The sequence below is a fragment of the Microcebus murinus genome, chromosome 12 (genome assembly GCF_040939455.1).
Source record: "Microcebus murinus isolate Inina chromosome 12, M.murinus_Inina_mat1.0, whole genome shotgun sequence".
NCBI lineage: Eukaryota > Metazoa > Chordata > Mammalia > Primates > Cheirogaleidae > Microcebus > Microcebus murinus.
In genome coordinates, this window is record NC_134115.1 from 61,324,852 (window position 1) to 61,341,357 (window position 16,506).

At 49.2% G+C, this 16,506-nt stretch overlaps 1 protein-coding gene across 2 annotated transcripts in view; it reads left to right on the forward strand.

Annotated features, from left to right (window-relative positions):
* Positions 1–16,506, forward strand: part of TMOD1 (tropomodulin 1) — a 78,086-nt gene that overhangs the window by 35,642 nt on the left and 25,938 nt on the right. For both annotated transcript variants that reach the window (XM_012769050.2, XM_012769051.3), the window contains exons 3-4: positions 2,641–2,797; positions 8,768–8,887. In XM_012769050.2, the coding sequence (XP_012624504.2) occupies positions 2,641–2,797; positions 8,768–8,887 (277 nt within the window). The remainder of the gene's footprint in view (positions 1–2,640; positions 2,798–8,767; positions 8,888–16,506) is intronic.

The following is a 16,506-nucleotide window of genomic DNA, read 5'->3' on the forward strand; positions in this document are numbered from 1 at the left end:
ACTACAAGGCAGTGTCCAGCCCAAAACGTCGACTGTGTTGAGGTTGAGAAGCGTTGCTTTAACTAAATGATCGGCCTCTATCAGAGAGATTCGAAAACAGATGTGAGTTTGCAAACGCTTTTCCCCTCAGTTGCAATCTGTTTCATTCCTCCCATCATGATACTGAGCCTCTCTCAGGCCAGAATGTGCCCAGTAACTTACTGCCATCAAAATCTTTTATGGTGATAAAAATCTATAGGCTTTCCCGTGGGGATTGGAGATCCATGGGAAAGCATGAGCACTTGCTCTCAGTGCTTAATTCATTTTATGTGTTTGTGTTTTAGTTTTTTGAATTTTAAGATATGTTTGTATAATACATTCCTTGTTAAATATATATGTATATATTTGGGCAAGCAATTTCCTATTAAAATGTATTTTATCTGATTATAGAACAACAACAATAATAAAGTAATAAAAAAAAACAACACAATTTTTAAAAAGATAATAAGGAATCAGTTTTGAGTGTTCACTAGGTCAGCATTGTGCAAAGCACTCTTCCTGCATTATCTAGTTTAATTTTCTCAACAACTCTATGAGACAGCTACTATCATTATTCACATTTTACAGCCATAGGAACTAAGGCACAATGAGATTAGGGGACTTGCCCAAGATCGTATAGTTAGATCATCATTATTCCAAGTCAGGCTTAAAGCTGATGTGCGGTCAACTGCGAGGTGCAGGCATGTCACAAAGAATTTAGTTCACTCATTATGAATACTCACACACTGACATTCGCAGGGCAGTGAGGTGTTCTCTCACTCGCTAGTGCCACAGTAAGTGCCCTGCCATGGGAGACAGGAAGTGGGCAAACACGGGGAGCATTCCAGTGGCTCACCTGGGAGCACCACCTGTCCTGCCTGTCGTGGTGGACAGTATCTGAGAACTGCAGCTTAAGGAAAACCAGGATGTGGGCAGCATCACTTCAGTGCCTGATACTCACCCTAAATGAGCCAAGGCTTGATTTTCTACATGCTGGTTGTTCTGTCATAAAATGTGCCAGTTCTCAATGTCTTTCCAGACCGTGGCCTAAATGCATTTGCATGTACACCACCGTCACCACCGCCTGCCGAGGCCCTTATCTGTCCTGGCACTCTGCTGGGTGGGCCGGGCTCACCTACAGCCTTCCCAGAGGCAGGGAGGGGCACACCCTGATCCTCGATCTTGCAGCCACTGCTCTTATCAAAACAGCACTGTGGTATTAACCAGTAGTACAACATCTTCTATAAAAATACACATTTGTTAAACAGTAGTATTTCCTCCCAAGCTTTATCCTTCTATGTGCTAGGTGTCTAGCTATCTTCATAAGCCTGATAACCATTCCCTCACAGAGGGGGCTTTCAGAAAAGGATTTGGAGTGTGAGTGACCAAAGAGATGCATTTTGACAGTGAAAAGATTTGAGGTGGAATGGTTCCTTAATTTAGACAGTTCATGGGATGCATCAAGAGGTTGGGTGAGGTTCTGCCCACACCTGTCCCCAGTATCCTCCACTGGCTCTCAGAAAGAACGGAGGCAGGGAGCACAAAATGATTAGAAATGAAGTTTGCTCTTCTCCCCAAATCTGAAGAACAACCCTAGTTTTTGTTCTAGATCTGTCCCTAAAACTCCTTGGGCAAGTCTTTTCTTGCTCTGGGCCTCAGTTTCCCCTTGAATGGTGGTGTATGCACCAGGTGATCTCTAAGCATTCTTGCAGCTATGAACTTCTTTGACTCCCTAAGGTACTGGAGGCTGAGTTAACATGAAAGTCCATTAGGGTGATTCAAATCCACCCTAATTAGGAATCTGCGGTAGTAGTAAGCCCACACCTAGAAGCCTGCCCATGTTTGAAGAAGAGAATGCAACAGTTGGTTGATACTATCTTTCTTGAGAGACCCATCTCCAGGGGCGACGTTCAAAATATTTAACAACCAGCGTGTCATGAGCACAGACCCGGCAGGAGGCTAGAAGGCAGCTAGAAGGCAGCGAGTAGAGCTGGTGGGATGTGGGGCTTGAGAGCGTGCCTCGCCCACCTCGCACTTCCGCGGAGCCCCGCCCACCTCACAGTGCAGCTGAGCCCCGCCCACCCAGAAGCTCCGCGGAGCCCCGCCCACCCCTCTGCTCTGATGGCCTTTCTCCAGCTTGTATCTGGGTTCCCCCTCTTCCTGCCTGTTCTGCATCCAGGACCCTAACTCAAACTCCTTTTGCCTTCTTCTTTCTCCAACCTCTTGATACCCAACTGCTGTAAGTATCTTCGTGCATCCAAACACCAGCTTAATCATTCATCACTCAACAGGTGCTCTTTGAGCGCCCTCTGTGCTCAGTGATGAGTCAGCTGCCCTGACCCCTCTCCCTTGCCTTCGAAAAAGTTGGAGGCAGGGACAGGCTGGAGAGACCTGAATCCCAGCCTCTCTGCTCCTTATCTGAGGTGGGACCTTGGGCCTGTCCCTGTCCCTCCTGGGGTTTCAGATCCCTTACGTGTAACACGAGGGGCTAGGATGGATTCCGTGAGCCCTGAGTTCCCTGCTGTTCAATGATGAGTTACTGGGGCAATGCAAGTCTTCAGCAGCTGACCACTCTCTTTCTCTCTCTCTTTCTCTCTTGCTCCCCCACAATCTCCACTGTAGAATGCACTGCTGCCTGCAGGCCTGAGGCAGAAGGATCAGACCACCAAGGCGCCCACAGGCCCCTTTAAAAGAGAGGAGCTCTTGGATCACTTGGAAAAGCAAGCAAAGGAGTTTAAGGACCGAGAAGATCTGGTCCCCTACACAGGGGAGAAACGAGGTACTGAACAATGTTGCTGTAATGACTATGTCACTCCCCATGCATCATTGAGTGCCAACTGTATGCCAGGCCGTGTGTTGGGTCAATTGTGACTGGGCCTCCTTGTCCTCATCCCCACCTGGCCAAAAAACAAACCCAACTCCAAAAGCATTGGTGCATGATGTAGATTTAGTGAAATTTTTGAGTAGACTGAGAAAAGAGTCAGATCCACCCAGACTAGCAAAACTGTTCCCTAAATCCCCTTTAACTGGGGTGTTCTGATTATTTTTCATACAAATCTAGATACTTTTGAGAGTAAAAGAGAGAACTATTGATAATGATGTCAGACATGAGGCCTAAACAAGGACTGACCTGGGCAAACCAGGAACAAGAGATACCCTCTCTCTCTGCCCCAACTGTCTCTGCTCTTTCTCCCAAGTTCACCTCTCTGGCAGCTGCAGCATCCCTTCCTTCTGTTCCTCCCAGACTCTGCTCTGGTCAAAGGCAAGCCATCCAGAAGGCCCTGGAGAACAGAGAGGCCCTCCCCGATCATTCCCCCTTTCTGAGCTCCCATTCCCCTCGTTTTATCCCAGCCTCACCTTTGCTCGTCACCCTGCTGCCCCACAGGCCTCCTTCTGTTCCTCAAACTGTCCAAGCCCCTTTCCACCTCAGGACCTTTGCACATATTCCCCATGCCTGGAATACTTGTCCTGCTTCCCAGCTCCATGCTATGTTCATGGCCAGCTCTTCCTGCCCTGTAAGAGGTACAATGGGTAGAAACAGCCTGCAGCTAGATCTGCATCAGTTGCAATCCTGACACTACCCCTTACTGTGTGTGTGTAAGTAAATGTTTTAACCTGCTGTGCCCCCCTTTCCTCCTTCATAAAATGGGAATGGTGAAAGTGATATTACCAGCCTCATGAGGTTGTTATGAGGATTAAGTGAGTTAAGATATCTATAAACCACTTAGAGCAGCATCTGGCATGCAGGGAGTGCTATGCAAGTGTTAGGTATTATTATCCTTTAGGTCTCAACCGTACTGTCTTCTGTTTCAGGGAAGCTGTCCCTGCCTACTCAGTTTAGGACATGCAGTCCTCCTTCAGCCCCCCCCCCCTTGGTTATTTTCCATCTCAGGAGCCTGTGTGTGCCCTTTATAGCAATTCACATTTTATCAGTACCTCTTATTTATCATTAGTCTTTTTCGCCAGCCTTTTAGCCCTCTGAGGGCAATGACTTAGGCTGTTTTTGCTCCTGTGGTTCCCATAGCACCCGGCCAGCACAAGGCCTGGAGTATAGTAGGGTTGAGTAGGGAGCTGTTGAATAAATGAATGAATGAGTTAAAATTAAACAAATGTTTAATGAACCTTGTGTGCAACTTCCTTAGAATATAAGCTCCATGAGTGCAAGGACCATGTTCATCCTTATATCCCCAGCACCTAATAAATCCCTAATATATAGAAGGCCTCTAATAAATATTTACTGAATGAAGGCATTCATTCTAATTAATTCTTTGCATAATTAATTATTTCTTTTCAGCCTCTTCCATTCTCCCCCTGCCCAAGAATGTAAGCAGGATTAGCCAAGGGTCCCTGCCTATGGCTGGCATCTGTGTATCCGTGTTGCACTAGCACAATGCCATGCACAGAGTAGCTGCTTAATAAATAATAAAATGAGAAAGCACATAGAAGTAGACATTGTGGGGAGGACTTAGAGTCAGTCCAAATCCTGAAATTGGAGCTCCGTCCAGATTTCACTGAAATCTGGAAGGTCAGGGAGGCCCAAGGGGCATCAGGATTATAGAACGTCAGGATTGTGTGATCTGAGGCATCCTGGAGTGGGTGTTAGAAGAATGGGTGGGGATGAGGATGAGGGGTGGGGTGTGCAGCAGATCTGGGTGAACAGTCATTGCTAGCATCCACTTCCTCAGGTACCCACACCTGTCTCGGGGGAGGACCTGGAGGATGGTATGGAGAGGATGGGGACAGGAGTCTGGGCAGTGCACAGACCAATCCTGCTGTCCTTCTGCAGAAGGCTGGTCTGGCAGAGCCAGGAAAAGCTCTCCAGCCTCCTAGAGCCTGACAGCTTCCATGAAAAGCCAGGCTGACCCAAGGGGAGTAGCTAGGATTCATTCTGTTTCCATATAGCAGCAAGCCTAAAAGGTTCATCATTATCAAGAATTTAAATGATGGTCATTAGAGTTCTTATGGATAGACTAAGTAGGCGTCTCAGAGATAGTGGGGCACGAGACCCACCAGTTATTACTGGCAGGCTCAGGGCCGTTTAGCCCAGCCCCGACTGAGCACTTCCCCTACCCCGGGCCTAGAGCCGGCCTGGGCTGGGGAAACAGCCCCACACACAAGACCTGGCCAGGCGTGGGAAGAGCCATAAACCAGTGCAAAGTCCTGAGGAATTTAGGATGGGAGGCGTTCTCATTCAAGTGGGAGGAGATCAGAATAAGGCTCTGCAGGATATTTTCATTAGAATTACATCTGGCTGCATGTGCTAGGGGCAGGGGGAGTTAAAATAACAGAGACTTAATCAAGAAGGTTCATATTCTTAAGCATTCTGGGGCTGGAAGGCATATTCCTCTGTGTCAGGGATCAAGACCCTTTCCAGCTTTTCATTCTGCCATCCCTGCCACATGTCTTTGTCTTCATGGTTTGCATAGCTGCTGAAGCTCCAGTCATCACATTCACATTCCAACTAGCAAGATGTAGGGAAGAAATCCAGGTCCCTCTTACAGTGTCTTAGAGTCACCAATTCGCTAGAGATACCTGTTACAGATGTAAAATAACCATGAGTCTTAAATATTTATTGAATGTTCATCTTGGTTATCACATCAGTCCTTTTCATATTTGAGTTCCTTTTTAGGCATTTTCTTTTCTTTTCTCTTCTCTTCTCTTCTCTTCTCTTCTCTTCTCTTCTCTTCTTTCTTTCTTTCTTTCTTTCTTTCTTTCTTTCTTTCTTTCTTTCTTTCTTTCTTTCTTTCTTTCTTTCTTTCTTTCTTTCTTTCTTTTTTTTTTTTTTTTTTTTTTTTTGACAGAGTCTCGCTTTGTTGCCCAGGCTAGAGTGAGTGCCGTGGCGTCAGCCTGGCTCACAGCAACCTCAAACTCCTGGGCTCAAGCGATCCTTCTGTCTCAGCCTCCCAAGTAGCTGGGACTACAGGCATGAGCCACCATGCCCGGCTAATTTTTTCTATATATATTAGTTGGCCAATTAGTTTCTTTCTATTTATAGTAGAGATGGGGTCTCGCTCTTGCTCAGGCTGGTTTCGAACTCCCGACCTCGAGCAATCCGCCCGCCTCGGCCTCCCAGAGAGCTAGGATTGCAGGCGTGAGCCACCGCGCCCGGCCTTTTTTTTCTTATTAGCAGTTTATTTTTTAGGAATTTTTTTCCTTGTGTGTTTCCCCTTTTCTGGACCCCTGGAATCTGATATGAAAATGGAAGTTATGGTACATTTTTCCCCAGATGATTTATTGTGTGCCTTGCTGGTCAAATAATAAAACAAAGTAATTGCCTCCATTGAAAATAAGCCCTGATCCCATGTTAGTGAAGACCTATCTGGACATTTCTCAGTGCACTTCCTGCTCCCTCCCCACCTCCATCCTACGACCCTAGTCCAAGCCACCCATTTCACTAGTTGGACTGTGATTGTGATGACTGCATGATTGTACCAGTGTCCTAGCCAGGACCCTCCTTCTACCCTCGACCCTCCAGGCTATTCTCCATCCACAGCTAAAGTGAGCAGGGCTTTTTTTTTTTTTTTTTTTTTTCTTTTTTAAGGTAAAAGGCACATAACATAAAATTAACCATTTTAAGGTGAATGATCCCCACAGTATTGTGCAACCACCACCCTTTTCCAGATCCAAGGGTAGAGACCCTGTAAACACCCTACTTTGTTGCTGGGACTCTGAAAAGCTGCACCTGAGGAGTAAGGGGGACCTGGGAGTAACAGCTCTTGCACAGACTGTAGCTTGGCTTTGAGTCGCCTTGATGGTCTAAAAAAATCTCAAAACCTGAACTTGAATTAAGGTGCTTCCAGGTAGCTAGAGTGTGAGATAAGGGTCCAACTTCATCCTTTTACATGTGGATATCTAGTTGTCCTGGCACCACTTGTTAAAGAGACAATTCTTTCCTCATTGAATGGACTTGACATCCTTATTGAAAATCAGTTTGCCTTAGATGTTTGGGTTTGTTTCTGGACTCTAAATTCCATTCCATTGTCTGTATGTCTATCCTCATACCAGTACTACATCGCTTAGCTTTTTAGTAAGCTTTTTTGTTTGTTTGTTTGTTTCTTTTTTTTTATTTCAGCATATTATAGGGTTTAGTAAGTTTTGAAATCAGTGAGTCCTCAAAGTTTATTCTTTTTCAAGTTTGGGTACTTGTGGTCTCTCGCAATTCCACATGAATTTGAGGATTGGCTTTCCATTTCTACGAAAAAGGCCACTGGAATTTTTATAGGGATTACATTGAATCTATAGATTGTTTTGGGTAGCACTGCCATCTTCATAATATTAAGTCTTCCAATCCATGAACTCAGGATGTTTTCCCATTTATCTAGGTCTTCTTTAATTTCTTTCAGTGATGTTTTGTAGTCTTCAGTGTCTTATACCTCCTTGGTTAAATTCATTCCCAAATATTTTACTATTTTACTATATTGTAAATTAAATTGTTTTCTCAATTTCCTTTTCAGATTGTTCATTGCTGGTGTACAAAAATGCTACTTATATTTGTATGTTGATTTTGTACCCTGCCATGTTCCTGAATTTGTTTATTAGTTCTAATGGGTTTTTTTTGGGGGGGAGGGGTGGAAATTTAGTGTTTTTTACATATGAGATCGTATCATCTGTGAATAGAAATAATTTCACTTCTTCCTTTCTAGTTTGGATTTCACTTATTTCTTTTTCTTGTCTGTTTAGTTTGACTAGAACTTCCGGCACAATATTGAATAGCAGTAGTAAATATGGGCACCCTTCTCTTGTTCCTGATTGTGGGGGCTCATTTCCTCACTTCTGCGGGGTCCCAGGTCATAGCCATCATCTCGATGAGGCCTTCCCCGACCACCCTTCCCAAAAGAGCAGTGCCCACCTCACTCACCCCCAGCCTGGCATCTCCTAGGCCCTTGTCCTGTCCCATCTCCCTCCATAATGCTTAAGACTGTCTGATTCCTTTATGTGTCTAGTATCCGTCTCCTTTCACTGAATTGGCAGCTCTTCCAGGTTCTTATCGCTGCTATTCCCCAGCCCCTAGAAGGGTGCCTAGTGCATAGGAAGCACTCAATAAGTTTCTGTTACACAAACAAACACATAAATGCATAATTTCTCATAGATGGAATTCAATTGTTCATGCAACTTTGTAAACTTGCTTTTTCACACAACATTTGTCTTAGGCACTCTCCTCCTTTGTGAGTAGCGATCTCCATCGTCCTTTCCAGTAACTGCTGGGATTCCATCAGAGGGAGGCCCCGTAATCTCTTCCCCAGTCCCTGCTGTGGGCACAGCAGTGACAGCCTTGTGCATGCCTCTTTACTCTTTCATTCTGTGATGTCCGATGCTTTAAAAACATAATGTCCCATGAGGCAAGGATGCATTTTTGTTCCCTTTTCATTTTTTAATAATCTGAGTGTATTTTATTTAGAAATGTTTATAAATTTTTCTCTCATATCAAAATCCTTGGTTAGGATATCCCAGGCTCTGTCATCCTATTATATTTTTCTTTGGTATTTTTTCCCCCTAGTTACAGATTGTTTAATTGTGACCAGTGCTTTCAAAAGAGAGTATTTTGACCAAGTAATAAAGTCATTCTTTTCAAGCGTGAGGGGTGTGGTGGCGGGTATCCCTGATCCCGGTTCTTTGGGGAAGTTGGTCCCCAGAGGGAGAAGACTTAAGGCACTGTCAGCAAGGAGGGATCCACGGGGCTCTGTGATGGTCCACCCAGGACCACGGCAGCCACCACCGCCCCCATAACAGGCACCCCATGTGTTTGCAGGAAAGGTCTGGGTCCCCAAGCAGAAGCCAATGGATCCAGTACTGGAAAGTGTGACGCTGGAGCCAGAGCTGGAGGAGGCCTTGGCAAACGCTTCGGACGCAGAGCTCTGTGACATCGCAGGTAAGGAGCATTCCAGAAGCTTCCCCATGTCCTCCAGAAGGGTTTCACCCACATATGCAGGGAGCTTTGTAGGGTTCATTTCAACATGTACACCCTCCTTGTTTCTGCTGAGAACTGGAGGAGACCAAGAGTGTTAAAATAAAAATCCTTTGTCACAATCCAAAATGAGGCTGGGTGCAGTGGCTCATGCCTGTAATCCTAGCATTTTGGGAGGCCGAGATGGGAGGATCACTTGAGGCCAGGAGTTCGAGACCAACCTCAGCAAGAGCGAGATCCCATCCCTACAAAAAGTAGAAAAATTAGCCAGGCGTGGTGGTGCATGCCTTTAGTCCCAGCTTCTTGGGAGGCTGAGGCAGGAGGATCACTTGAACCCAGTAGTCTGAGGTTGCAGTGAGATATGATGATGCCACTGTACTATAGCCCAGATGACAGAGTGAGACCCTGTTTCAAAAAAAAAAAAAAGAAGAAGAAGAAAAACAAAACAAAACAAGCACCCAAACCCATCATACAACAGAGCCATCTGTTGTTGCTATGGGACCCCATCCCAGAGGGACGTGGATGTAGCCCAGGGAGGGCCAGCGTGGGCCTTTCCCAGCCATTTGCATTGAATCCTACCCAAGACACCTGGGAGGAGAGAACAGAGGGAAACAGAAGTCCTGGGCATCTCTGGTTTGGGAGACTCACAAAGTGCTCAGAGCAAAGTCACCTGACTTTACAACTTTGTGCTTTTGCCTGTGGTCAGCTCAGAGAGCTGGCTATGGGAGGATCTTCCCGTATATCTCATAGTTGCCCCATACCCTCCATCTTCACCTGAAAACTCAAGGAGGTGGCCTGATATTCAGCGGCCTTTGCCCCCTCCCTTCTATCCCTGCCCCTTGAGGGTCAGGCGCTGGCCTCATCTGACACCCCATGCTCCCCGTCGCACTGTGCTCCCTGGCTCGGTGAGGGGGTGGTTTTCATTCTGCAGATTTGGGGGCTACTGATCATCACCCAGGTGATGGCAAGAGGTGGGTGGATGGGGACAGAACCAAGGCATGTGGGCAGGGCAGAGGAAAGAAGGGGCTGTGGGAGGTGGGTAGAGGAAGGAGCAAGGAGGGCCGGCCCCAGGGACTGGTGGGTGCTGGTGCTGTTGGTGATACAAGGGGAAGTTGTCGGGGGGCGGATGGGGGGACACCCAGCTCAGTTTAGGGACTGTGGCGTTTGACGTGGCTGTGGGGTATCCAGGTGGGGATTGCTGTACAGGAAGGTCTGGGGTGCTACAAGGGGTCTCCATTTGGCTAGAGATTTGAGCATCATTAGTGCTGTCAAGCTCCAGACAGAGCACACGGTGCACTGGGGCCGGGGGCTCTGGGAGGGCAAGTGCCAGGCCCAGGAGGAGCCTTTGGGTGTTGACTGGTGGAGATGGGGCAGAGCTGGCATGGAGACCAGTTAGCCACACATGGGCTGGGAAGCAAAGGCTGAATCAAGATGGGCAGACCAGATATGAGAGCCACAGAGACAGAGTGAGGGCTCAGGTCTGGCCAGAAGACTCACAGGTGCGTGAGGCCAGAGGCCAGGTGGGGCTGCCAGCACCTGGGACTTGGCCAGCCGCAGCTGTCTTCTGCCTCATCACATCCAACGGGTTCCTTTGGGTGCGATTCCTGATGGCATCCATGGGCATGAAGTGCTGGGAGGTGGCGTCTATCCGCAGTGGGGCCATGGGGGCAGAGGCAGTGAAAGACTCAACTAAGTGCAAGGGTGACCTGGTGGAAGCCAGGTTGCAAGGACCCGAGGAGTGAATGGGGAGAGCCAGTGTGTGACCCTGAGTCCAGACAGCCCCCTCTTCAGGAGACAGAATTTGAGGAAGGACAAAGGGTGTCAGGGCTGCAGAGAAGGCTTTTCATTCGCCCTGTATAGTGCAGAAGTAGCGAGCACGTCAACCTGACAGGGACAGAAGGCTTCACTCAGGAACCCGGTTTGCTAGGTTGGGGATTTGTTTTGTCAGAAGCCACACAGGTCATGTCAGATCCTATGCCGTGTCCATGTGTTTTAACCGAACCACCCCTGATGGGGGAATGACTTCTGGCCCGTCCGTGCAGCAGGGACGCGCTGATGCCTTTGTCCCGCATCTCCATATTGGCCGACCCTGGAGCTGTTTTTATCCTGGACTTTCTCCTCCGATCGCCCTCCATGACATCACTGCCCTCATGAGGCAGCTCAGAGGGGTTATCAAATGTCTCTGCTGTCACAACCAAGGGCTCCTGCCGGATCCTGAGCCAAAACTGAACTGCAGCAGTGCGGGAAGTTTCTGTGTGGCTTTCTCGAAACTGGTTCTCTTTATTTTTGTTGGCACGGCTATTTGTTATCCGCCCGTGACTCCATACCCTTTGCATGTCCGGGAAGGACAGGGGAGCTGTAAGTCTGCACTGGTGTTAACTGGCTAACCTTGGACGGCCGTCGTTTTATACTTGGCATTGGAAAGGGGCAGTGTCTCTGAGGAAGGAGGGACTGAACATTTGTTGACCACCAGCCATGCTCCAGGTGCTGTGTGAGTTGCTCTCAATGCTTGGTGCATTTATTGACCACAACAATACTAGGAAGTAAATTCTATTGTTGTCCCCATTTTATAGGTGGGGAAAGTGGGCAAGGTGAGGTTAAATGCCTTGCCCAAGGGGCTCAAACCAGGCACCCTCATTCTAGGGCCCATTCGTAGCATCACCACCCAGGGTGACCTCTCCTCACCTCACCTCTCCTCTGGCTCTTCTCCAGGCAGGGGGGACACAGAGAACAGAGAAGGTGGGCGAGAGAGGATGAGCTGCCAACACAAGAAGTCAGCTGGGGATGGGGTGGCGCCACATTAGGAAAGCCTCTGGGTGTCCCACCAAGGAGATAATACCTGGGACTAAGGGCATCAGGGAGAGGCAGACAAAGGCAGGGGTTCGGGCTGAGAGGAGGAGGTGTTCTGGAGCGGTGGGCGTAGAGACCAGCCTCGGTGAGGCCGAGGGCCGAGGCAGAGCCGTGAGACTGAATCTGAGATGTGGCTTCGAGATGGGACCAGCTGCTCTTCCCAGTGCTGGCTCGGAGGCCGGGGCTGAGATGACGCCAGGCTTTCTGGCCCGAGGCACCAGGAAACAGGCTGGGCGGCTGAAGGGGTGTGCTCTGCCTTGAGCCGGTTTCAGAGACGCTGCATGAAACTTGATGTTGGAGGCGCTGGGTGGAGCTGGCCCACCAGAGAGCTGGGAGTGCGGGGTTGGAGCCTTTCTTAAGCAGGGGCTGGCTGGGGCCAGGAGTGTGGGAGAGTCATTAGAGGGAGAAGAGCAGGGAGAGGACCTGGGGTCTCCAGGTCACTTGTAGTCCGATGGCCTGACTCCCAGGCAGAACATTTCCCTCCTCTAGGCCTTAGCTTGTTCGCTCGGCAAAGAGTCAGGCTGTCTATCCAGTGCCTTCTGCCTGCCATGTGCCAGGCTCTGGACTAGGCCCTGGTGGAAGAATCATAAGAAACAGCCTGATTCCTGCCCTCACAGAGCCAACGTTAAATAAGCTCTAGGCAAATAGGAAGTGACAGATGAGACGAGTGTCATAACGGTAAAAGGACAGTGTGTGGGAGCGGCAGTGGGTTTAGGTGATAGGGCCAGGGGCGATGAGGGCAGAGATATGGAGGCTGAGCCTGCGGGGAAGAGTAGGCTAGACTAGAGAAAGGAGGGGGAGAAGGGGCCAGGGCACGGGACGGCAGGAGCGGAGCCTTGGAGCTGGGGAGGCCGGGCCCTCAGCAGGTGCGGTGTGGCAGGTTCTGTATCTAGTGAAGGTAAGAGCCTGCAGGAGGGGGACAGCGAGCCTGCCACACTGACTCAGATGTGACAAGGTAAGGTGCATCACTCATGCACTCACCCGTTCACTCACTGAACCAGTGCACATTACTGAACTCCTGCTGTACACTAGGGTGAACCAGAGCCAGTCCTTGCCTTGGGGGGCCCAGGAGATGATGAGAAGGACAAACAAGAAACATGTAGGTTTCATCATTAGAAGCGCCCCACTGGGTGATGAGCAGGGTGCACAGGACCCTGACAGTGCCAAGGCATGCGGCCTTGGGCTGTAGCTCGGAGTCAGCTGCAAGCGCTTGGGATTGTCAATTCCTCCCATGCCCACTCAGGGAGGTGGCCCTGACTGCCATTTAGGGACCCTCCAGGTGGGGCAGGCCTCAGGAAGGGAGTAGGCTAGGAGACTCACCCTTCAGATGGGGCACCAAGGGCAGGTGGCCACCCCTGGCTCCTGTGGCTATCAGAGTCTTAACCTGACCAGCCCCTGGCCTCTGCCTACTTCCCTGTGCCCAGACACCTGGCCTCTTGCTATTCTACCAGTGTCACGGTGTGGCTTATCCAGGAGCGGTTCACCTGAACCCGAGTCCTGGGCTGGAGCCAGTTTCTCCCACCTGTCCCTAGGATGCAGGAAAACACCGTCCAGCGTCTGCCCAGAGCCAGCCCGAGCAGTTGGCAGCTGGAGAAGCCGAGACGTGTGCTTTTATCTCTTTGCGTCCTGAGTGGAATTACCAAATGAGTGAGCCCTGCCAAGACAGAGAGAGGAAAGAGAACTCAATGTTCTTTTTCAGAGTTCAAAAATAGCCCTTTTTGAGTTTTAAGGAAGATCTAGACTTAAAAAAAAAAAAAAATCAAGTTCCCCAGCGCTAAATCCAGCCTTGCCAATATCTACAAAGAATGAAGCAGCAGGCAATGTTGATGAGCTGTTTTCTCCCTTTACTCTCTCCTGGTGACTGTGAGCAAACCCAAGCGAGGGAGAAAGTCATGACTGTGTGCCATGGGCTGGCCGGAGGGAACACTAGCTCCAGAACCACCAGGAATTCTGCACCTCAGTGGAAATTTAGCTTGGCCCCTACTCTCCTTGTTCCTTCCTTCCTGCCTGCCTGCCTGCCAGGCGCCTGCAATTTCCTCTGAGCTACAAAATTTTATTTCTTCTTAGGCCTGCTATTAACATATATTACCTTTAGAATATATGATATCTGCCCTTAGAATTGCAATGTCAAGGGGGTAGTGTAAACCTCAAACAGGATCAAAACCTGAGAAATCGTGATGTGGCTGTAAAGTCCCACGGGAAGGTAAGAGATCAGCATTCAAACATTTCATTTTACAGGTGAGAAAACTGAGGCCCCCCAAAGGAGAAGTGACCTGTGCAGGTGACCTGTGCAGGCACTGGTCTCGTCTCACTCCCTCACTGGGCAGAGGAGGCTGGTGCCCAGAGACGGGAGGGGGCCTGCCCAAGGTCACACTGACATCAGGGGCATAGTCAGGGCTGGAACTTTGCTGTCCTGACTCTTCATTAAGAGGTCGCATGTTGTCTCTCTAACTAGAAACCACATTTAACGAAATGGCTTGGGAATTTAAAAAAATTATCACCAAATATTTACCAAATACGTTACCAAGAATATAAGTACGGAGCCCTAGACTGAAACCCAGGTCTCCTTCCTCTGGCAGTTCCTTGTAACTTCCCTGCCCCTGCCCCCCTTTCTAGAGCACCACAGGAAGCTGGCATCCAGGCACCAAATGCACCTTCCATTTTCCACCTCTATACTCTCTAAGCAAGACCAGCCGGCCATATGAGGTTACATCTTTCACGGGAGTCCCTACAGCCTTTACAAACCCGAAACCCCGGCACATCCTAGAAGCACCCCGGCTGCCGCGTGGGAGCTGCGGAGCCTGCTCCAGATGGGGCCGCGTGGTGATCTGATTCACCTGCTGCTGACTCAGGCTCAGCTCCCGCCGCACACACGGACACAGCCTAAATTAAATCCCCGAGAGCTCAAAAGAGTGCAGATGCCTCTCTCCCTACCGGTTCTCCTTAGTGATGAACAGGCAAGTCTAATTTTAGCAGAGACTTTCAGAATGTGAGAAACAGAAGGGACTTTGAGATCATCTCATCTTGTGGTTTTCAGTTTCCACTGAGCACCAAAATCACCCAAGGAGATTAAGAAAAATATCCCCGGAGATTGAGATTAGTTGGTCCAGGGTGGAGCTAGGCATTGACACTGTCTTTAAGCTCTCTGGGTGACCTGTATGTGCAGCCATGATGACAAGCACTGGTCTCGTCTCACTCCTTCACTGGGCAGAGGAGGCTGGTGCCCAGAGACGGGAGGGGACCTGCCCAAGGTCACACTGACATCAGGGGCATAGTCAGGGCTGGAACTTTGCTGTCCTGACTCTTCATTAAGGGCTCTCATGTTGTCTCTCTAACTAGAAACCGCATCTAATGAAAGGGCTTGGGGATTTTAAAAAATCATCACCAAATTTTTACCAAATACCTACTATATTCTGGGAGAGAGGTGGAACAGAGAGAGAGAATAGTCTTCCCTGACTTCCAGAAGCCTACAGTCCAGTAGGGGAGCACAGGTATCCAGACATCTCTAACACCAGGTAGACTCTGTGGTATAAGAAGACCACTCTGTGGTCACCAGGTGCTGTGGGAGAACTGGAGAGGGACAGGGAGGAATCCAAGAAGACTCCCTGGAGGAGGAAGGGTTACTCCAAGTCTTGAAGGGTGGGGTGGTAGAGTTGTTAGATAAAATACAGGATGTCCAGTTGAATTTGAATCTCAGATAAATAATGAATAACTTTTTAATATATGTCCCCAATATTATTAATATATACTTACACTAAAAAACTAAGATTCGTGGCTCATCAGAAATCCCTGTGGAGGTGGCTATAGAGAATCACCTGCAAAAGGGACAGCACTGGCAGGAGCAGGGGCATCTACCGAGCAGGGATCGTGTGTGTAGCTAGAACATAGAGAATGTGTGTGTGTGGGGTGGGGGGACAAGGCTGTTGAGGCAGGGCCAGCCCAGGGAGGGCCTGTGAAGCCAGGCTCCAGGGCGTGGACTTGGCCGTACAAGCCACTGTCCTCCCATCTGTCCACCCACACACAGTTGGGTCAGGTCAGAACGTCTCATTCTTGCTCCCCAGGCCGTACCTAGGAAAAGACACTTGAACTCAAAACTCAACCCAAAAAGACCCTATGGCATCCGACCTTGCCTAGGTGAATACGATCTACTGCAGAGGGTCGGCAGCTTCAGGGGGTAGTGTCAGGCAATGGTACTCAACCTTGGCTGCCCATTGAAACCACCTGGGGAGCTTCAAAAATGCAGATGCCTGGGCCCCACCCCCAGAGATTTTGAGTTAATTGCTCTGGGGCAGGCCTAAGCACCAGGAATTTCAAAAAATGTGCAACCAAATTGAGAGTCACCATAGAAAGCATCTTCCCTGGCCCCGAGCACGCGCTCAGTGAGGGGGGTGGCGCTGTCCTTCTCCTTATTGCCACCACGTGTCCAGCTTCATCTTAGTCTTTCTGTTCACCGCCCTCCTCCCTCACTGTCCTGCCACTCCCTGAGCTCAGGGCTTTCCCACCACCATCCCCTCTGCCTGGAATGTTCTGTCTCCCTTCTTTTAAGTTGGCCAACACTTGTTGATCCTTCTCATCCCAAGTCCCTCTTTTATGTTCTCCCGAAAGACACTGAACTTTTCCTTTACAACACCGATCGTGCTGTGCTCGTCGTACTTTAGTTGTGTGGGTACGTGCCTAGCGCCTCTCTCCCCAGCACCACCAGTCACACGAGCAGGGTCTCTCTCGTTCTCCAC